Below are 23,331 nucleotides of genomic sequence, written 5' to 3'. Positions count from 1 at the left end.
TATCTGGTCATTTGTGATCATTTCTTCTTTTGTGATTCATTTTGTGTTCATTTTATGATTCTTTTATTTCTTTAAAAATATCATAGACATTTCACATTGTTTGATCATTCTAATATCTAAGGTCCTTGAATGAACCAGTGTTACTTCTGCTGATTCTTTCTCATGGGTGTATTTTTCTTTGTATGTTTGATGACATTTGATTAAGAGGCCCGTATTTAATTTTTTGTAAATCTATGAGATTTTGGAGGCCGAAACTGAGGATGTATTCCTTTACTTTTTTTTTTTACCACAATATGTGGCACATGGGATCTTCCCTGATGAGGGATCAGACCTGTGCCCCCTGCATTGGGAGCTTGCAGTCTCAGCTACTGAATCACCAGTGAAGTAGGTGAGGATATCTTCTTTAGAGAAGATCTGCATTTGCTTTTGCTGTGAGTAAGGCATGGTGGGACTGGGAGACTGCCAAGAATACAGTTTTGGCAGGGTGTGGGGGGAGCACACTATATGACTTGTGAGATCTTAGTTCTCTGACCAGGGATCAAACCTGGGTCCCTGGAAATGGAAATACCAAGTTCTAACCACTGGACTACCAGGGGATTCCTCCAACAATACATTAAAAAAAATTAAGTCTTACCACTATACTGCAGAACTAGAGGTCTTCCAATTCCATTTTTCCCATAACCTTCAAGCTCAAATAAATTATATAACTCCCTTCCCCTCTGCTCCTCCCAGTCAAATCCAAATTTCTTAGTGAAAGTAGTAGTGAAAGTATTAGTCACTTAGTTTTGTCCAACTTTTTCTGACTCCATGAACAGTAGCCCACCAAGCTCCTCTGTTCATGAAATCCTCCAGGCAAGAATACTGGAGTGGGTTGCCATTCCCTTCTCCAGGGAATCTTCCCTACCCAGGGATTGAACCTGGGTCTCCCTTATTGCACTTAAACCAGGAGGCTGCTTACTTGTTTCTCTCTGGCTTATTTTCCCTAGAACACTATTCTCCAGCTTTCTGGAATGATTTTAAGTACTCTTAATGCACCTTTTTTGCCTACTGGCCTTTGCACACACAGTTCTGTCTAGAAGAAACAAAACTCTTCTTTACTTAGCTCTTCCTTGTTCTTAAGGATTGAGTACAAGGGTCACATCTTCCACATAACCTTCTCTAACATTATCTTTTCCTCCACTCTACCCTCTGGGTTAGGTTCCTCACCTGGGTGTGTGTGTGTGGGTCCACTTGTCCCCTATCATTTATTATTTCATATTGCAATCAACTGCTTGTCCTCAGTAGAATGGAAATTTATTATATATTCTATATAAGGAGAGAATATATGACAGTATTTCTCAATAAATGTTTCTGGAAAGCACAAATTTATGATTTAACTTGGTAAAAGCTCAGCCTGAACTATAAGCATTCCTAGATTTATCCAAATTTCCTGGGGGTCTGATCTTAGACTCAAAGGTGGAATTAGTTTTCTTGACCGCCTGCCTCATGGCTACTTCAAGAGTAATCCTTATAACTCCTCTTTAAGGAGGGAGTAAGCCTACCCACCACCCCCTACTCCTGAGTAATACTTGGCTTTATAGAAGTTAGCTGTCTAGTTAAGGTTAAACTGTAACTTTACTTTAGATTTACTTTAGATATAATTTACTTAGGTATAACTTTTAATCCTGTTGACTATGAATCTCAACAGGTGTACAAACATTTCAACCAGTAATATAGCAATTAAAGGAAAGTTTTCCTTGTTTTCATTTCTACCTGACCATATAACTCCTGTTTCAGTAACAATGATGTCAGATTGTCAACAGAATTATAAATGAGAAGTACTGCAAATAAAGAAACAATGGCCAGGATGTACAAACTGTGTTTTTCAATATCACCCTTTCCCAACATAGTATCTCACACTATATAAAACTCTTCAAATCAGTTTTTTAACTTTTTATGGAATCATGTCATAATAGTAAAAAGTATAAGAATATATACATGAAGACTTTTAAATACAGTTATAACTCTGAAGTCCATTTTCCTCTAAATTTATCTAGCTGTCTTGGTATCTTCTCAAGCCATGTATAATGAAGATTCCGTGTTAAGGGTCAGTGCTTTAGTATGCAGGATGATCTAGCATGTGCATAATGAAGTTCACCATTCAATCATTACATTTAATTACCAAGGGCTATGTACGTGAGGGAAAAGACAAAGAGAAAAATTTTAGAATCTACCGAGAAACCAAAATTGCACACTGCTTCATGATCGACCGAAAATACTGGAGGACTGGCAGAATGAGATCTTTGAATAGTAGACTTTGTCTTGATTATAAATGTAATATATAATTGTCAAAAAAAGAGGAGATATTTTAGAAATGTATAATTTTAGAAAGTAGAAGTCTCATAATCTTATCACTTCCACGTAACAGTTTAGTGGATATTTTCTAGACTTCATATGAGTAATGTATTATATTATACGTTTGCTAATATTACATACAGAAATATGATTATACTGAGTGGCAACTTTCCACTTAGGCATTATTTTGGATATCTTTCCACATCACTAAACACACAGCTACCTCAATCATTGTTATGGGCATAGTACTGCATTTTAGATACACTATAGTTTATCTATTCAAGTCCTTATTGATGTATGTTTGGGTTGCTTACAGTTTTTTGCCATTATAAAAAAATGCTGTAAAGAAATATTCATTTGTATGTGTGCTTCTGTTGAATAAACTCTTAGAAGAAATTTTTGAGTCAAAGATTATACATATTGAAACTTTTGACAACGCTATTTTATTCTTGTAAAACTTTGGGCAATAAGATTTCAATAAATTCTGAGAGTCAACACCTTTGCACTGAATTTCCACTTAGTCAAGTGTTCATTATTCAAACCTCTTAAACACACACCTTAAAACAACTCTGAAGGTTAAAGATTTTAAAGTTGCCTGCTTGGGATAAAAAGAGGAAAGAAACTAAAGAAGCATAAAGCATCATTAAAAGGAGCTTTTAAAAATGTTAGAAAATCCTTACATTAAAGTTGAATGATAAACAGGCAAATATATAATTTCATATTCAAGATTATCACAGTTATGTAAAATACTGTCTACTTTAAAAAGTGGTTTTCTAATTTTTCCAAATTAAAAAAATATTTTATTAGGAAAAAAATCTCAGAAAAAAATCTTTCTCTCCCCCCTAATCTGAAGATTCAACATTAAAATTGCTTCACTTTCCATTACAGAAGGAATTTTGCTGTGTCTTCCTGAAGCCTTTCCTATATGCCCAATTCCAAAGCCCAATGTCTGCAAGATAATCTTCAGGACTATCAAAAATTATACAAGAAAAAGTTTTATCAGCAAAATGAGTTTTATTTCATTTTTTCACTCTAAAAATTACTTTAAGAAGAGTTCATCTACTACTTTCTTTTATTTTTTATTTTTTCTAATTTTATTTTATTTTTAAATTTTACATAATTGTATTAGTTTTGCCAAATATCAAAATGAATCCGCCACAGGTATACACGTGTTCCCCATCCTGAACCCTCCTCCCTCCCCATACCATCCCTCTGGGTATTAGGGACTTCCCTGGTGGTCCAGTGGTTAAGATTTCGCCTTCCAATACAGGGGGTGCAGGTTTAATCCCCAGTCAGGGAGCTAAGATCCCACATGCCTCATGGCCAAAATCCAAAAACAGAAAATAGAAGCGATATTGTAACAAATTCAATAAAGACTTAAGTACTCTATTAAATGAATGGCTCCAAGATCTGATCTATTTTCCTCTTTTATAAATTAATGTGATTCACTCTAATCCCAATTAATATTTCTATGTCCACAGAGCCAAAAGAGACATTTTAGAAAGAAGATTAAGCATTACTAAAAGCTCACTTTGCTTAATCATAATGGGGAATAAGGAACTGTGACCTGGATGTTATTCTAATTTTTTAACATGATTTCAGCATGATTGGGAAGAATGGATTATAAACCTAGACAAATGGATAAAATTTCTCAATAAACTACATGAAGACTATATCCTTTTAGGATTATTCAGAACATTGGGTGGGAAGATGCAAAGCTGCTCATAATAATCAGTTTATTAGTTTTCTCAGGGCTGCCAATTGAGGTTGTGTGTGTATGTGTGTGTGAAAGCCAGGAATCCTAACCATTAGGCCACCCAGGGAACTCCTTTTTTAAAAAAAAATAAAAGCCACTATTAAAAGTTCAGAAAATAAAAACAAATAACACAGTGGTTACGCTAGTGGTAAAGAATCCACCTTCCAATGCAGGAGAAGCGAGGCATGGGTTTGATCCCTGATTTGGGAAGATTCCCTGGAGTAGGAAAAGGCAGCATACTTCAATATTCTTGCCTGAGAAATCCCATGAACAGAGGAGTCTGGTGGGCTCAGTCTATGGGGCCACAAAGAGTCAGACACGACTGAGCGACTAAGTACAGTCCCTTGTCAGTGAAAAAGAAATCCAAAATAAAAGAAAACTGGTTATCTTTGAATATTCCTATCTTAGCTTTACACCTCATTCTGACCAGGAAAAATGTCCTTAATTTTTATTCTAAACAATTTAAAAATGATTGTAGCATCAGAAACAGTAACTAACTTATATGCCTTTCTTTTCCGATAATCTGTTACTGAGCAGTATACATATATTTTAGAAAATACAGAAAGAAAAAAGAATTATATAAAATAAAATTATTCATAAATTCTATCATCTTACTATTTGCATATATATATATGAAACCAGATTTTTCTTTATATATACACTACACATATCTTTTCTAATACCCACCAATTTTCCCATCTGCTTCTTCTCTCACCACAGTTTTGGGGCTTTCCTCCATTGAACATTTGTGTAAATTATGGAACAGAATGTACACACTACAGAAAAGTGAAGTCACTCAGTCATGTCCAACACTTTGTGACCCTATGGACTGTTGCCTGCCAGGATCCTCTGTCCATGGGGATTCTCCAGGCAAGAATCACACACTATAAATTTTCATAAAATACTGAGGCACAGAGGTAGAAGAAACTGTGAGAGAATTTCATAACTTTTCATAACAAGGAATCAATAGAATATAGCCTAAAATGAGACCATGATTTAAGAAAACATGATCCCAACACCCTTTTTTAAAAACATTTTTGGGAAATTCGCTGTTGTTCCAGTGGTTAGGACTTGGCGTTCACTGCCAAGGGCCTGGATTTGATCCCTGGTTGGGGAACCTTTAAGATCCCACAAGCTGTGTGGCCAAAAATAAACAAACAAAAACTGCAATACTATCACACCTAAAAAATTAACAATTCCTAAATATTATAAACTATTCTGTAAGCCTCCAAATTTTATTAATTGTTTAACACATTTTTTAGGATAATTGGTTTGTTTGAATTAGGAGCCAAACAAAGTCTACACATAGTCTTACGTTTTCCACAAGCTCTTTTTTAACCTTATTTGGGTCTTTCAGTAAATGACATTTATGAAAAGTAAGTGACGAAGAAAAGCAATGTTCAGGTTAACCTCAATTTCCTCTTTATGTCAATTTCAAGTAACGTGACATCACATTTTTTAAAAATGGAGTAAATCATACTCAGTTCAGTTCAGTCGTTTAGTCGTGTCCGACTCTTTGCGACCCCATGAATCACAGCACGCCAGGCCTCCCTGTCCATCACCATCTCCCTGAGTTCACTCAGACTCACGTCCATCGAGTTGGTGATGCCATCCAGCCATCTCATCCTCTGTCGTCCCCTTCTCCTCCCGCCCCCAATCCCTCCCAGCATCAGAGTCTTTTCCAATGAGTCAACTCTTCGCATGAGGTGGCCAAAGTATTGGAGTTTCAGCTTTAGCATCATTCCTTCCAAAGAAATCCCAGGGCTGATCTCCTTCAGAATGGACTGGTTGGGTCTCCTTGCAGTCCAAGGGGCTCTCAAGAGTCTTCTCCAACACCACAGTTCAAAAGCATCAATTCATCGGTGCTCAGCTTTCTTCACAGTCCAACTTTCACATTCATACTTGACCAATGGAAAAACCATAGCCTTGACTAGACAGACTTTTGTTGGCAAAGTAATGTCTCTGCTTTTGAATATGCTATCTAGGTTGGTCATAACTTTTCTTCCAAGGAGTAAGCGTCTTTTAATTTCATGGCTGCAGTCACCATCTGCAGTGATTTTGGAGCCCAGAAAGATAAAGTCTGACACTGTTTCCACTGTTTCTCCATCTATTTCCCATGAAGTGGTGGGACCGGATGCCACGATCTTTGTTTTCTGAATGTTGAGCTTTAAGCCAAAATTTTCACTCTCCACTTTCACTTTCATCAAGAGGCTTTTTAGTTCCTCTTCACTTTCTGCCATAAGGGTGGTGTCATCTGCATATCTGAGGTTATTGATATTTCTCCTGGCAATCTTGACTCCAGCTTGTGCTTCTTCCAGCCCAGCATTTCTCATGATGTACTCTGCATATAAGTTAAATAAGCAGGGTGCCAATATACAGCCTTGATGTACTCCTTTTCCTATTTGGAACCAGTCTGTTGTTCCATGTCCAGTTCTAACTGTTGCTTCCTGACCTGCATACATGTTTCTCAGGAGGCAGGTCAGGTGGTCTGGTATGCCCATCTCTTTCAGAATTTTCCATAGTTTATTGTGATCATACTACATGTGCTATTTTTAAAGTAAAATGTAATAAATACAATTTTACTGAAATTTCACACAAAGAGAAGGAATTACTGAACTTCAATCATTTTCTTATTACAAGAGATTTTCCTAACAGACTTATTTCTATGGTTAAGAAAACAGATTATTGAGAATTTGAGTTTTGTTGTTCAAATGTTTCAATTTTAGACAATATCTAATTGACTTCTTACTATAAAAGATAAAGTTAATATCTCTCCTATACTTTCTCCCATCTTTATTCCTTTACTTCCCAATTTTTAAATTATAAATTTATATGGATACTATTCTTTTATTGATATATAACTTTACATTAGTTTCAGGTATACAACATAATGATGCTATGCTGCTGCTGCTAAGTCACTTCAGTGGCATCCGACTCTGTGCGACCCCATAGACGGCAGCCCACCAGGCTCCTCTGTCCATGGGATTTTCCAGGCAAGAGTACTGGAGTGGTGTGCCATTGCCTTCTCCGAATGATGCTATACACACACACACACACACACACACACACACACACACACACACACATTGTGAAAGGATCCTGGCAATAAATCTCAACATCAAACATAGTTAATCACAATTTTTTTCTTGTGACAAGAACTTTTAAGATCTACTCTCTCAGCAACTTTAATATATACAATACACTATTATTAACTATAGTTATCATCGTGAAGATTATATCTCCAGGACTTTAACTGGAATTTTGTACCTTTTTGATTGCCCATAAGACTATTAGAAAATGAAGTAACTAAAGACATTGAGAGGTATGACAAATGCAAGGCAATTTAGAGAATCGCAAGGTCACTTTTTGATTTGTAATGGGCTTTGTAAAGAAATGCAGAATTTAACATGTTATGGGGATAGTAACATGGCCAGAATATATAAAAAAGAAATGTGGGGATTCTGGGAAGTTGCCTTATAGGAAGTATCAGAAATCTGTTTTCCCACCTAGACACAATTTTATCAGTACAATCTGTCTGATATAAGGATTTTGGAACTTGGGAAGCTATTAAAGGTTTGCAATTTCCAGGGGAAGCCACGGATCACTAATTACAGTTAATTCCAGTTAATTTCAAAGTTTAGTTTAGCATAGGCTACCCATCTCCCATCCCCTAATCCCATGGCAGGCAGCCATGCATGTGGCTTATATGCAGCTTATAGTAGGAGCTAGGGTAGGCAATATGGACTCTGCCATCCAAATAATAGGGAACTGAATTCTGATCATGGAAGTGCAGACACAGAGACCATTGTTGTAACCTCCCTAGTTTGCTGCAAGCCCTTCACCTTCTGGCTGAAGTGACTGCCAGGTGATTTAAAGGGTTGATGCCTTTTTCTTCCCCTTCATTTTCTCTTGTCTCCTTTTTGGAGTCAGATACCAAAGACTAGGACATTCAAAAGCAACTACATACACAGGGGAAATTAGAAGATTATTGTAAATGACCAAGGAAAGGCACAGGCTCAGAAAAGATTTGAAAAGACCTTAATTTTACACCTTAGGCTAATTCTCAGCACAGAGATAGCCCACAGTAATTAAAAAAAAAAAAAAAAAGCACTACACCATACACAAAAATCAACTAAAAATGAATTAAAGACTTAAGCATAACTCCTGAAAAACAGTAAAACTACAAGAAGAAAACACAGAGGGGAAGCTCTCTCTCCAGGTTTTTTGGACTTGATGCCAAAAGTACAAGCAACAAAAGCAAAAACATAAAAAAGGGGACTACGTCAAATTAAAAAGCTTCTGCACAGCAAAGGAAACCATCAATAAAATGAAAAAGCAACATATGGAATGGGAGAAAATATTTACAAACCATATATCCAATAAGTGATTAACATCCACAGCATACAAGGAGCTCATATAACTCAATAGCAAAAAACCATATTGTGCAATTTAAAAATGGGCAAAGAACCTGAACAGACATTTTCCAAAGAAAATACACAAGTGGCCCACAAGCACATGAAAAGGAGCTCAACATCACTAATCATAAGGGAAATACAAATCAAAACTACAATGAGGGACCTTCCTGGTTGGTTCAGTGGCTGGGATGCCACGCTCCCAATGCAGGGGATCGGGGTTCGATCCCTAGTCAAGGAGCTAGATCCCACATGCCACAACTAAGAGCCGGCATACAGAAACTAAGGATCACATGTGTTGCAACTAAGACCTGATGCAGCCAAATAAATTAATTTAAATAAGTTAATTTAAAAAAACCACAATGAGATAACAATTCATACCTGTGAAAATGGCTATTATTTAAAAGATGAGATAACAAATGTTAGCAAGAATGTGGGAAAAGGGAATTTCTGTATACTGTTGGTGGGAATGTAAACTGGTATAGCAACTATGGAAAACAGTGTGGCGGTTTCTCAAGAAATTACAAACAGGATTACCATATGATCCAGCAATTCCACCTCTGTGTATATATACAAAGGAAACAAAACCACTATTGCAAAACGATATCTGTATTAAACTGCAGCATTTTTCACAATAGCCAAAGTATGGAAACAATCTAAGTGTCTATCAATGGGTAAATGGATCAAGGAAAAAAATATTACTCAGTCTTAAAAAAAGACAGAAATCCAGTCACTTGTGACAACATGAATGAATCTGGAGGGCATTATGCCCCAGAGATATTTCACCTGGAGGTGAAATAAGCCAGAGAGAGAGATAAACACCACACGGTATCACTGACATGTAAAATTAAAAACAAACAAACTGAGCTCCTAGAAACAGAGAGTAGAAAAGTGGTTGCCAGGGATTGGGAAGTAGAGGGAAACAGGGAGAGGTTAGTAAAAGGGTACAAACTTTCAGTTACATAATGAATAAGGTTCTGATGTATACCACGGTGACTATATCGACAACACTATATTGCTATCTACTTTTTCTTAAAGTACACTTGATTTACAATTTTGTGTTAGTTTCAGATATATAACAAAGTGATTTGGTTAGATAGATATAGATATTTCCTTTTTTCTGATTCTTTTCCATTAGGTTATTATAAGATACTGAATATAGTTCACTGTGCTATACAGTAAATTCTTATTTATTTTATATATGGTGATGTGTATCTGATGTCACTGTACTGTATAACCAAAATTTGCTAAGAGAATAAATGTTCTCTCATACACAGACACAAAGGTAAATATACATCAGGTGATGGGTGTGTTAATTAATGTGATGGGGTAATCTTATTGCAATGTATACATATACAAAATCATCATGTGTATACTTAATTTCACAATTTTTTCAGTTACACCTAAATAAATCTGAAAAAACAAAACCCAGCAAACCCAGCAAATCTGATTTCCAGAGTTACCTATCATTACACTCAAATGTCCAATTTTCAGTCAAAAAATCATAAGATATACAAAGAAACAGTTCAGTATCACTCAAAGGGAAAAAAAAAAACAAAAAACCAATAGAAACTGTTCCAGAAAGACCAGATGACAGACCTAGTAAATAATACTTTAAAACAAAAGATTCTCAAATAACTAAAGGAAGATATATAGAAAGTCAGGAAAATAATGTATGAAGACAATGGAAATATCAGTAAAGAGACATGAAAACCTAAAAATAAATCAAAAAGGAATTCTAGAACTAAAAGTATAATTACTGAAATAAAAATTTACTAGAGGGATTTAAAGGAAGATTTGAGCAGGCAGAAAGAAGAATTAACATACCTGGAGATAGGACAAATGGAAATTATTGAGTCTGAGGAACAGAAAGAAAAAAGATTGAAGAATAATGAACATATCCCAGGGAATTGTGGGTTATCAACAAAAGTAAACCAACATACACACTTTGGGTATACAAGAAGAAGAGAGCAAAAGGGGCAGAGAGATTATTTGAAGAAATAATGGTCTAAAATTTCCCAAGTTTGATAAAAAGGTATGCATATAAACATCCAGAAGCTCAATGAACTCCAAATAGAATGAACTCAAACATATGCACAGAGGCACATTAAAATCAAATGGCTGAAAGTCAAAGACAAAGAGAGAATCTTGAATGCAATAGAAGAGAAGCCACTCGTCCCATACAAGAGAGCCTCAATAAGATTATCAACAGATTTCTCATCAGAAACTTCAGAAACCAGAAGGCAATGGGCTAATATATTCAAAATTCTAAAAAGGGGGGGAAAAACACCTGTCAACCAAGAATTCTCTATCCAGCAAAATTATCTTTCAAAAATGAAGGAGAAATTTAAAAATTTCCAGATAAACAAAAGCTCAGGGAGTCCCTTACCACTAGGTCTGCCCTGGAAGAAATACTAAAGGGTACCCTACATGTAGAAATGAAAGGACACTGGACAGTAACTCAAAGCAGTATTAAGAAATAAAGATGTCAGTGAACACATGGACAATTACAAAAGCTAGTATTATAGTAAAAATGATCTGCAATTCCACTTTTTGTTTTCTACATGATTTAAGAAACTAATACACTTTAAAACATTAGTCTAAAAGCAAGTATTGGTGTAACTTTAGTTTGTTATTCTATATTCTGTTTTGTACATAATTTAAGAGACTAACGCAGCGTAATTAGTTTAAGTTTGAGGGCATAAAGTATATAAAGATGTAATTTTGTAACATCAATAACTAAAAGGGGTGGGGTGGAGCTGTACAGAAGCAGTTTCTGTGTGTTATTTAAGTTGGTATAAATTCAACTTAAAATGTTATAACATTAGGATGTTAAATGTAATCCCCATGGTAACAACAAAGAAAAGAGTTACAGAATATACAGAAAAGGAAATGAGAATTGAAACATGTCAGTATATATATGCTCAACTTGAACATAAATTTCACAATTTATTGTTCCAGTTTAACTTTGACTCCCATAAAGAGAGGATGATATTTGCTGTGCAGGATCAAGAAAGAGAAAGCACAAACTTTTTTGAAAACTCTATTGCTATACTAATAAAATATGAAGAGGGAGACAAAAGAGATGAAATGGCTCACATCAAGTTTACAGAAGCAGTGGTCAGAGCCAAAAGTCCAAATTTAAGTGGATGGCTTTTGTCTTAACGTCAATACCAGAAATGTTAAAACAGCATGCATTTGGGTACTGGGGAACATATACAGAGGAGGCTCTCAATGAAACAGCTTAAATTATATTTTCCTACTGTTAAAATAGGACTTTGGTCTCCCAGTTTATTACCTTTTGAACCAACAGTAAATAATCCTTTGGGATCACTTGACTAGACATTAAAAAAAAAAAAAAAAAAGAGCAAAACAGAAGTTCTTTTTTTTGGGTAACAGCCTACGTTAAAACCATAAAAGCTGACAAACGAGTCTTTCTGATACACTTGCCCTATTCACAATGGCAGTACTAGTGACAAGAGATTTATTGTTCATTTTGTGCAATCAGGAAACTAAAAGACCAGGTTGTGACCTAAATTATAAATTACACTTTTAATCTTTTGATTGTAATAAAATGTTTTTGGACTGAGCAACTTTCAAAGAGGAGCAATTTTCTCCACCTATAGCCATTCATCCACAAGTTGTATACTAACTTATTGCAGCTGATTTTGTTTTTAACTTACAGATTGTTCACTGAGATTATTTTTTTAACCAGCTTTAAAAAAATTGGCACTTCCAATCTCCCATTGCTAATAAATAATGAGTAAATTACAATTGATGAAGGATCATTAGTAAGTTTGAAAAGATAAGCATTAACATATTTTAGATTTATAATTTAAAGTGAAAGTTTTATTCAGTTTATCATTTTTTATAGGTATGAATGGTGACATTGTTTGAAAGAACATAATTGGTAAAAGTACAAGAATATTGTTAGCAGCACTATTCATAATGGACTCCTGAGTGTCCATTTACTAGTAGAATGGCCATATATTCATATAATCAAATACTACACTGTAATGAACTGAATTAAATTATATTCAACAATATGGATGGATTTCGAACATAACTGAACAAAAGAATACATGACAGTATAACCCCAAAACATAAAGTTTAAGAAACAAGCAAGACTGAAATATATTGTTTAAGGATTTATACATGTTAAAACTATAGGGAGGCAGGGCAGCATGTGATTAGGGAAGGGCACAAGATGATGCTTCTAGGATGCTGACAATGTTCTATTGCTGGTGGTTACATGAGTGTTTGTTTTGGGGGACTTCCTTGGTGGTTCAGTGGCTAAGACACTATGCTCCTGATATAGTGAATGCAGGTTCAATCCCTGGTCAGGGAACTAGATCCCATGTCTCAACCAAGGGTTCACATGCCGCAACTAAAGACTCCACATGTTGCAATTAAGACAGCCACATGAGTGTTTAAAACTACTTGTTAAATTTTATATATGTGTTTTAAACACTTTTTGGATGGGTTGTATTTTATAATTTTTGAAAAGTTAAACAATAAAACACACAACTGGATGTCCAGCTCTGGTACTTCTTTAAAACATCTAAGTTCATTTAAAGGAAATGGGATGCATTTAAATATCTGTGGTTATTCCAGTTATGGATCACTGAAATTATTATAAACATGCAACTGATGTTCTTTTTTCCTAGAAACTGTCTCTCTTCACTGACTAACTCTTGCACGTCTTCAGAATTCAGATTAAGACTTATCACCTCCCATAAGTCTTACCCAATATCTTTTCTCTTTCCCTCTCCCACCTATTATTTTCCATACCTATCCAAGTTAGGTATCTTTCGTCTCTGTTCCCTCAGTGCTCAGAATATAGTATGCATATATCTCACTGTAGCGCAACAGTCTGCTGACTTTTCTGACCCCTCTCCTAACTTCTCCAACCACTCTCAGGTCATAGACTATAAATAATCTCAAAAGCTGGGACTATTGTTTTTGTTTTCTTCTAATATTCAGCACTTGACATATACGAGATATTCAATAGATTTTTGGTGACTAAACAAATGAATGAAAATGTATTTCCAGGGGACTTTCTTCGTGGTTCAGTGGTTCAGTGCAAGGCAAGGGATACCAGTTTGACCCCTAGCCAGGAAGATTCCACATGCCCCAGGGCAACTAAGCCTGTGCATCACAACTACTGAAGCCTACGTGCCTAGAGGCCTTGTTCAGCAAGAAGTGAAGCCACCACAATAAGACTGCACACTGCAACTAGAGAGTAACCCCTTCCTCCCACCTTCAGCTCTCTGTAACCAGACAAAGCCCACGTGCAGCAACAAAGACATAGCACAACCAAGAAGAAATAAATAAAAATTAAAAAAAGAAAACACATTTTCATAATACCAGTGAACAATACTGTCAATTTTTACTCCAGTGAGATGAGAAATATGGTGAAAAGCTTTTATGTTACATTGCATAGTTGTTGTTGTTCAGTCACTGAGTCACGTCTGACTGCAACACCATGGGCTGCAGCACGCCAGGTCTCCCTGTCCCTCACCATCTCCTGGAGTTTGCCCAAGTTCACGTCCACTGAATCAGTGATGCCATCCAACCATCTCATCCTCTGTCGCCCTCTTCTCCCTCTGCCTTCAGTGCTTCCCAGCATCAGGATCTTTTCCAATGAGTCCACTCTTCCCATCAGGTAGCCAAAATATTGGAGCTTCAGCTTCAGCATCAGTTCTTCCAATGAGTATTCAGGGTTGATTTCCTTTAGGACCGACTGGTTTGATCTCCTTGCAGTCCAAGTGGCTCTCAAGAGTCTTCTCTGGCACCACAGTTTGAAAACATCAATTCTTTGGTGCTCTGCCTTCTTTATGGTTCAACTCTCACATCTATACATGACTACCTGAAAGACCATATAGCCTTGACTATATGGATCTTTGTGGGCAAGGTGATGTCTTTGCTTTATAATACACTGTCTAGATTTGTCATAGCTTTCCTTCCAAGAAGCAATTGTCTTCTAATTTCATGGCTGCTATCACCATTGCAGTTGATTTTAGAGTGCATATAAGTAATCAATAAATGGCATTAAGATAGAGTTTTGCAAGGAAGGGAAGAGGGTTAAAAAACACTATCCAAATTTAAAAGATTATGACCAAAAGTCAAAAGCATTAGTAGGTTCACGCTTCTTATAGATGACTTAATTATAAAGATTTTCATAAAAGAGAAATTTAAAATATACTAGCAATTTAATTAAAGCATTAGGTGCGGTGGCGGAGTCGGCATCGGCTACAGCGGGAGACTTTGGCGCGATGTCTCACACCATTTTGCTGGTACAGCCTACCAGAGGCCAGAAGGCAGAACTTATGCTGACTATGAATCTGTGAATGAGTGTATGGAAGGTGTTTGTAAAATGTATGAAGAACATCTGAAGAGAATGAATCCCAACAGCCCCTCTATCACATATGATAATCAGTCAGTTGTTTGATTTTATTGATGACCTGGCAGGTCTCAGATGCCTTGTTTACCGAGCTGATACCCAGATATACCAGCCTTATAACAAAGACTGGATTAAAGAGAAGATCTACATGCTCCTTCGTCAACAGGCCCAACAGGCTGGGAAATAGTTGAGTTTGGGAGCATTAGGGGAATGGGAGTGGGCTTGGAACACAGGTGTGTGCAGTGTGCTGTAATGGAAATTTCATATTATAGTTATCCTGTTTCCATTTTGGTATACCCTAGCCAGAATTGACTGAGAAGGCAATGGCACCCCACTCCAGTACTCTTGCCTGGAGAATCCCATGGATGGAGGAGCCTGGTGGGCTGCAGTCCATGGGGTCACACAGAGTCGGACACGACTGAGGCGACTTAGCAGCAGCAGCCAGAATTGAATGTATTAGATAAAATATGATGATCTTGTTTAATCTGAAAACCCCTTTCCCCCCCGTTTTTTTACTTAAACATTTTTATGATGATTTAGATGGAAGTTGGTTTTTGTCAGTTAACTTCGGTTCCGGTCCCTCAAACTGCTCATACCTGCTTTATAACATCCACTGTACTAATCCTCCTTCAAATTGGGGTGGGGAGTGGAGGCGCAGTTTAGTTACGTCCTCAAGATAAAATCTTGGTGAAAAACAAATAAATGTTCTTTAGTTATATTTAAAAAAAAAAAATTAAAGCGCTAGCTGTCCATAAGTCAATATTAGTATCTATAAAAAAACTTTTAACAAAGGCGATAATAACAAACAGGATCTTGATTTCAACAGGAAATAAACCTATTTTATTTTGGTCACGCCGGTACTCAAGTTTAATTTTCTCAGTTAAGCTGAGTGTTATTGAACTGAGGAAATATCTAATTTTAAATGTATTTGAAAGGTTAGACTCTTCAACATGTATTTAAATTTCCTGATTTCATAAGACAATGAAGCTTAATATCTTAAACCAGTCTATGGCAGCTACTCCTCAGAAGAATTTTGAGAAAGTATGACAGTAATATTTCACAAGCAACTTGACTATCTGCTGCTGCTAAGTCGCTTCAGTTGTGTCCGACTCTGTGCGACCCCATGGACGGCAGCCCACCAGGCTCCCCCGTCCCTGGGATTCTCCAGGCAAGAACACTGGAGTGGGTTGCCATTTCTTTCTCCAATGCATGAAAGTGAAAAGTGAAAGTGAAGTCGCTCAGTCGTGTCCGACTTCGCAACCCCATGGACTGCAGCCCACCAGGCCCCTCTATCCATGGGATTTTCCAGGCAAGAGTACTGGAGTGGGTTGCCGTTATAAAACCTACTATAATTTCTTTCTAGGCTTACAATTCTTGAAATATTAGTCTCATTATGTTATTTTCTTACAGCTTTTTAAAATATAATCTAAAAAAGTTATAGCATTAGGTTCTACACAGAAAATTTAATGGAAATCTTCAGCAAAAGTTAACTTTGGGATGCAAAGGTTAACATTTAAGAATTTTTTTTTGACATGTCACAAACAAATGATGTAAAAACATGAAATTACACATATACCAAAACATATACTCAAAACATATACCAAAGAAAATAGAGCAAAAATATTCTCCAACTAAACACAAAAATGAAATGGATGTTGCTGTTTTCATTAGGTTGATTCCCTTTTACTTAAAGGAAAGAGTCTACAAGTCTTGCCTGGCACTCAAAATCATTTCTACTCTGATCTGAATCTAATTTGTCAATTTTGAGAAAACAATGAGATCACTGTTTTCTAAGAATACCACCTGCTTCAATCGCTGTTTTGGGTTGTTGTTTTAGCAGCTAAGTTGTTTCTGACTCTTTCGTGACCCCACGTACTGTAGCCCCCCAGGCTCCTCTGTCCATAGAACTTTCCTGGCAAGAATACTGGAGTAGGTTGCCATTTCCTTCTCCAGGGGATCTTCCCAATCCAGAGATTGAATCCATGTCTCCTGCATTGCAGGCAGATTCTTTACCACAGAGTCACCAGGGAAGTACATATTTTAGTCATACTGGTACTCAATTATCTCCCAAATTCATCAAGCTCAAGATACCATTGGTAACTCATCCAGAAGTTGATGAGTTCCATTCTCTCCATTTATGTAAATCTATGGGCTTCCCCGCAGAGAAGGCAATGGCACCCCACTCCAGTACTCTTGCCTGGAAAATCCCATGGATGGAGGAGCCTGGTAGGCTGCAGTCCATGGGGTTGCTAAGATTCGGACACGACTGAGTGACTTCACTTTCACTTTTCACTTTTATGCACTGGAGAAGGAAATGGCAACCAGTGTTCTTGCCTGGAGAATCCCAGGGATGGGGGAGCCTGGTGGCTGCTGTCTATGGGGTCGCACAGAGTCGGACACAACTGAAGCGACTCAGCAGCAGCAGCAGCAGCAGCATGGGCTTCCCTAATAGCTCAGTAGATAAAGAATCTGCCTGCAATGCAGGAGACATAGGAGTCTGGGTTTGATCCTTGCGTTGGGAAGATCCCCTAGAGGAGGAAATGGCACTATTCTTGCCTAAAAAATCCCATGGACAGAGGAACCTGGCAGGTTACAGTCCAATGGGTCTCCAAGAGTCACACAACTAAGCGTACAAACATAACACCCATTCTTAAAGGTCCTTCGCTGCCTTTTGTTCTTCCCCAAATTCTTCCAACCTATGATGATCCTTCTTCTCTCCAACTTCCTCTGCACTTACTGTTCTAACATGGAAAAACTTATTTTTTTTTTTTAATTGTTATTTACTTTAAAAATCTTTTGAATTGTGAAATATAATGCACACAGAACAGAGTACATAAAAGTGAAATGCTCAATGATTTATCCCTAGGTGAATATCTATGAAATTTTCTCCAAGTAGAGAAACAGAAAACTGTTAGAAAAACCCCTTCATGCTCTTTTCTAATCACTAACACTCCCTCCTCCTCTACTTCTCACAAAAAGGTAACCACTACCCTAACAAATATGGTAATCCCCTTTTCTGTATAATTTTACCACCTAAATATGCAACCCCAAGCATCATAGCTTAGTTTTTTGAAACTTATATACATATAATCATACAATATGTATTCTTTTGTGTCTGGCTTCCTTTACTGAACATTATATGACAATCATACATGTTTTGTAATAATGTTCATTTTCATTCTTTATATAAAATATATTTATACTCATTTAAGTAAATGAATGATTCATTTTTATCCATTCTGCTGTTGTTGGAGCTTTGGATAACTTCATTTTTAAAAGGATATAGATCTTGTTCCCCCAGCTAGAATGCACATTTCTTGAGGACAGGGATAATGTATTATTTTATATTTACCTTACTATCTGTATAATGCTATGCCATGCTTAATTGCTCAGTCGTGTCTGACTCTCTGCAACCCTGTGGACTATAGCCCGCCAGGTTCCTCTGTCCATGGGATTTTCCAGGCAAAAATACTGGAGTGGGTTGCCATTTCCTGCTCTAGAGGATCTTCCCAACCCAGGGATCAAATCTCGCCTTCTACACTGGCAGGCAGATTCTTTACCACTAGCACCACCTGGGAAGCCCTGTATAATGCTAAGCACATTAAATCTTGATTAAATAAATCAACAAGTGGTTTGAGAGATAAGAAAATAAGTTGAGCTGGAAATCAATGTAGTATTTTTAGAGCTAGTTATGCTACTGGCATTTTGGAACAGCTATTACAACTTTAATAAACCAGAAAGTTTGACTTCTCCTATTTTTGTATGCCTGAGGATTTATCATTTCTCATTCTTTTTGAGTCAACTGAAAGCTAAAAATTTATCAACTATCTCCCCAAATAAAATTAGAACAATTCAAAAGGTGGATAGTATCTACCCATCTTGTACAGTGTTTTACCAGTATATCGAACACCACTATGATCATCTCTCTAAACAAACTTCTTTATTTTTTTATCCTATTTCCTTAAGTTTATATTAACTATTATAAACTCAGAAACACAAGTTTCTGTGTCCAAAAGACAAGTCCAAAGTAAGTTTTGCTACAGAACCGAAGCAAAAATTCTAGTATCTAGATTCAGCAGGAAATTAATCATTCCTATTCAAAACTAAACCAAACAAAACAGTTTTTATATCTAATATGTTCTTCTTTTACAGTCAGTGAATGTTTCTGAGGCACTATGTAAACATCTCAAAATTTTTATACCACCTAATCTTCAGACCTATTCTGACTTTGTCTTAGAGAGTCAGTTTTGCTTTTTCATTTAACTTTTATAAAACTAGAGCCTCACCAACCTTCTCAGCAAACAGGAAAATATACTTCCAGGCAAGATTTTCTGGTATATTTGTGTCTTGGCCAAGTACATAGGGGCATGTCTCTAGTATTAGTTTTAACAATACACAGGCTATAATGTCTATAATGTCTTGTAATCTTGTTCAAGTTGGTAATTTGACATGACAAAAAACAGAAGAGGGAAAACAGTGATAGAGAAAAAAAATAAAATAGCATAATACAAAGTAAAACAAGGGTATTCTCAAGTTGAGGAGTCAGTGTAGTAAAGAAGAGATATTACTCGATGTATGTAGCCAATTCATTTCTATCTAAGGACAATTATCAAAGCCACATTTAGTATTTTTTTAATATAAAGTAACATTTAAAATTGATGTTTTCAAAACTGAGGGCAATAATAAATATGCCTTTTTTATATTTACCAAAGTCTTCTTGAAAAGGAAGTAGACTATTTAAAATATTACTTACATATCTTTATAACCTCTTCATAAGGGAGGAAAGTGAAGGAAAAACACAATAAATAGTTAAATCACAAATGAAGGATAATGTATACTACTAGTAGAAAAGTGAAAAAAATATTTGATTATATCACAAGACTTGCTATCTCAAAACTAATTTCAATATAAAATAAATGTTCTATTAATAAGGGAAAAATTAGAAAAAAAGAGAAAGCTGCAATTACTTTTAAAATATTTTCTAAAATAATCCTCATCAATTGTTGATCTTTAACTTCTAAAGATCCACAGAATGGAAGTTATTCTTACTGTATTATAAGAAACCTACCCACTATTTATTTTTGTAAGCAGCTAACCACACATGTTCCTTGTCTTTTCATTTAAAAGACTTTTCTCCCTAAAGCTCAAGAAGACTTCAATGTGTGTGGGTCCTCTTTCTTAGTTTAGTAAGAGGTCATTTCACCATCAATCTCACTTCGGAAACTACAAACACTTTACACTGTGTTGTATTTTAAAATTTTGGAGTAATTCTGTAATTACACTTCAAGTGATTTTACTTCTGATTTTACCTTCCAAGAATCAGCCATCCTCCCAGACTTCCCCATGCCCCAGATGGCTGAAGCACAATTCTAAGGCCAGTCTAGCATTAATGAAAATATTTTATCAGATACTTCTTAAAAACATTCCAATACTTAAGTCTTTGAGACAGCCAAGCAAACCGAACTACATTACCTCTTTATCTTTTAGTCCCAGGAGCAATACTTCTTCCATAAGGGTGAGGCGGATATCCTTAGAGTCTCCAATGTCCTCATTGTCTTGATTTCGGTCTTGATTCACGTTTTCCTCACTTTCTACCTTCTTTTCAGAATTCTTCCCCACTTCAGTACGACGGGCCCGGTGAGTTAAGGTGGTCATTCTCACCTGTTTCTGGAGAGGGTGATGAAAAAATATATGTAAGCTTGTGTAAATAAACATCTAGATATTAATGCATGCATACTAAAAATGTAAGAAATATTAACAAACTTAAATGAGAAAGGAAGGAAGGAGTAACGACCAGAAAAAATTAGGTAGATAACACAGTATCTTTTCCAAAGTATAACAAGTTGAACTGCACTGGAAGCACTGACAAGAAATCAAATCAGTAATTCTAAAGACCAGGAGAAATTATATTGTTTTTTAAGCCTGCTGATTTCTTGTGCATAACCTATAACCTAGGAGAGAATTTCCATTATTGTGATTCCTTTCACAAAATGGATTCTCCACAAGTTAAATAATATGGAACAGCAAAAAAATGTGAGCATCTGGCTCCAAAGAGCATACAGTAATTTATATATAATTTCTAAAAATATTCAATGATGCATTATAAACCACAAAAATTAGTAAAAAAAAAAATTAAGAAAAACTAAATAGAAATACATGTTCTAATACTTCCTTCCCAAACTCAAATGATTCATTTCATGCAACCACTTTGGAGATCATCAGTCTAGAGAATAACACTCAGAATATCATGTATAGCATTTCCATATAGCTAAAAACTTTCATCTCTATTCCTAATCATCTTGCAAATACATAAACAGGTGACAACAAAAAGTACTGGCAAGAGAATGTTAAAAGATTAGCAAATTCTTTTTCAATTACAAAAAAAATCAGCCTTTTTATATCATGCACTACAGGTTGTTTTTTTTTTGCCTTTTCATACTGTTCATGGAGTTCATTTGGCCACCTGATGTGAAGAGCTGACTCACTGGAAAAGACCCTGATGGTGGGAAAGATTGAGGGCAAGAGGAGAAGGGGCCACAGAGGATGAGATGGTTGGATGGCATCACCGACTCAACAGACATGAGTTTGAGCAAACTCTGGGAGATGGTGAAGGGCAGGGAATTGTGGTGTGATGCAGTTCATGGGATCACAAAGAGCCCAAAGAGTTGGACACGACTGAGCGACTGACAACAGCCGTTTTAAAAACCTACAGTCAAAAAAATTCCACTATTATGTGTGATAAAGTTTAAAATTAGCATACTTTACATCAACCTAAATGCCAGTTCTTAAGGTAAAGTACAGTAAGTATTTTAAACCAGCAATTATTGAAAAGAATAGCTTTTTCAAGGTCAAAAGAGCACATTCAAGAGCCTCTGTGACTGGATCTCATTCTATCTTCTAGCAATATTTCCCATTACTCCAAAGGTACTGTTAAGGCATTTCACAAACAGGTCATGCCTTTCTTTGTAGAGGATGGAGTCTCTCCCCCTTCCCTTCCTCTCTAAATTCTACTCATTCTTTGAAGTCTTACTGAGGACCCACTGTAAAGCCTTCAGGGAAATCTGCTTTTCCATTACCCGGTGTCCCATGGCTAGGTCTCTCAGCTGTACTTTCAAACAACTTTATTTATACTTACTTCCTTTAAAGTATTTGTTATAGTCTTTCTTTTGGTATGGCTGCCTCTAAACTGTAAACTTCTTGAGGGCAGGGATATTGTCTTCTTGGGTTTTTATATTCTCCATAGCAAATAGCACAAATGTCTTTACGTTGTAACTGCTCGACAAATATACACTGATTAAAATGAATACTCAGAAATGCATGAGAATATTTAAAACATAAATAAAGTGACTTACAAAAGATTCTTTGTTCAAGGCTGTATTTCAAATAATTCTTGGTGGGAGGCAGGCGTAAGAGTGAAAAAAGAGAACCATGAAATAAATGCTTATGGGCACTAACCCTATCTGGCACTGTGAATAGGGTTTATTTTCTAATCCAAGAAACTTAGTATCTTCGGGGCAAAAAAAAAAAAAAGGAGTGGGGATTTTCTTCGACGAATTAATCACCCCTGGACATTTACTAGTTAAAAAGCCTATTAAAAAACAAACAAACAAAACCGATGGCCCCAAAATTAAATATAAACCTCCTTCTCTCCATAAAGTAAAATATTTGGAGGGATTTTTTTGGACGTTATATGTATTTCCCCCGTTGCTTACCTGACGTTACTCCTGGGTTACAGCCAAACGCAGGTTGCAGCTTGCGCTCTATTTTATGGGGACATTTGTCCCCACCCCCACCCCCTACCCCCGTCCTGCTAGGTGAAAAACTTCTCAGCCACGCAGAGAGAACAAACTTCCTGATGATTCGATGCAGAGAAGGAATAACACATCAGCTTCCTCAGGATCACTAGGCAACCTACCTTGGTGTTTCTTCATTGGACCAATCAGGAACCTCCAAGGTTGAGTTCAGCCAATTAGAGCTTGTGAAGGGAGGCTCTCCCCCCAGCTATTGTGTTGCGCTCCAGACAAACACGACCAAAAGGAGGCAGGTTTGGGTTTAACCTGACAGCTGGTCAATCCAATGAAAGAACCTTGGTAGCGAGAGGAAAGAGGGCTGCGATCCCCACCCCCATTAAACCGGCCAATCAAAGCGTTTAGTGAGCTATCACCAGCTTCCGATCTACAAAGGTTTTTGTTGGGCAATCTCAGTGTAGCAGGTGTGTTCTGTAGCAGTGTATACTGGGACAATTAGGTGAGATGAGTTGGGATCCAATAAAGCTAAGAATACATAAACATTTTAAAATTGGTTGTTTTCGACAATTGGCTTATCCCTAACTTTCCTGTCCCAGAAAAACCTGATCTGGGTCAGTTTGTGGAGGGTTATTTGGTTTACATTAAACAGGATAGGCACATTTCTACCACAGCATTCAT

At 36.5% G+C, this 23,331-nt stretch overlaps 1 protein-coding gene and 1 pseudogene across 2 annotated transcripts in view; one reads left to right on the top strand and one right to left on the bottom strand.

Annotated features, from left to right (window-relative positions):
- GOLPH3L (golgi phosphoprotein 3 like) overlaps positions 1–22,788 on the bottom strand; it is a 47,944-nt gene extending 25,156 nt beyond the window's left edge. Inside the window, exons 1-2 of one of the 2 annotated variants that reach the window (XM_005203908.5) lie at positions 22,618–22,788; positions 20,378–20,572 (exon numbers count right to left, since the gene is read on the bottom strand). In XM_005203908.5, coding sequence (XP_005203965.1) covers positions 20,378–20,560 — 183 coding nt within the window. In that variant the 5' untranslated portion in view covers positions 20,561–20,572; positions 22,618–22,788. Of the gene's footprint in view, positions 1–20,377; positions 20,573–22,617 lie in introns of those variants that run through there. The other variant, NM_001099052.1, reaches the window with a different exon arrangement.
- Positions 14,739–15,623, top strand: LOC101906010 (enhancer of rudimentary homolog; annotated as a pseudogene).
- Positions 22,789–23,331: the final 543 nt, after the last annotated feature.

The sequence above is a fragment of the Bos taurus genome, chromosome 3 (assembly GCF_002263795.3).
Source record: "Bos taurus isolate L1 Dominette 01449 registration number 42190680 breed Hereford chromosome 3, ARS-UCD2.0, whole genome shotgun sequence".
NCBI classification, from domain to species: Eukaryota; Metazoa; Chordata; class Mammalia; order Artiodactyla; family Bovidae; genus Bos; species Bos taurus.
This window is presented reverse-complemented; position numbering and strand designations above follow the sequence as displayed.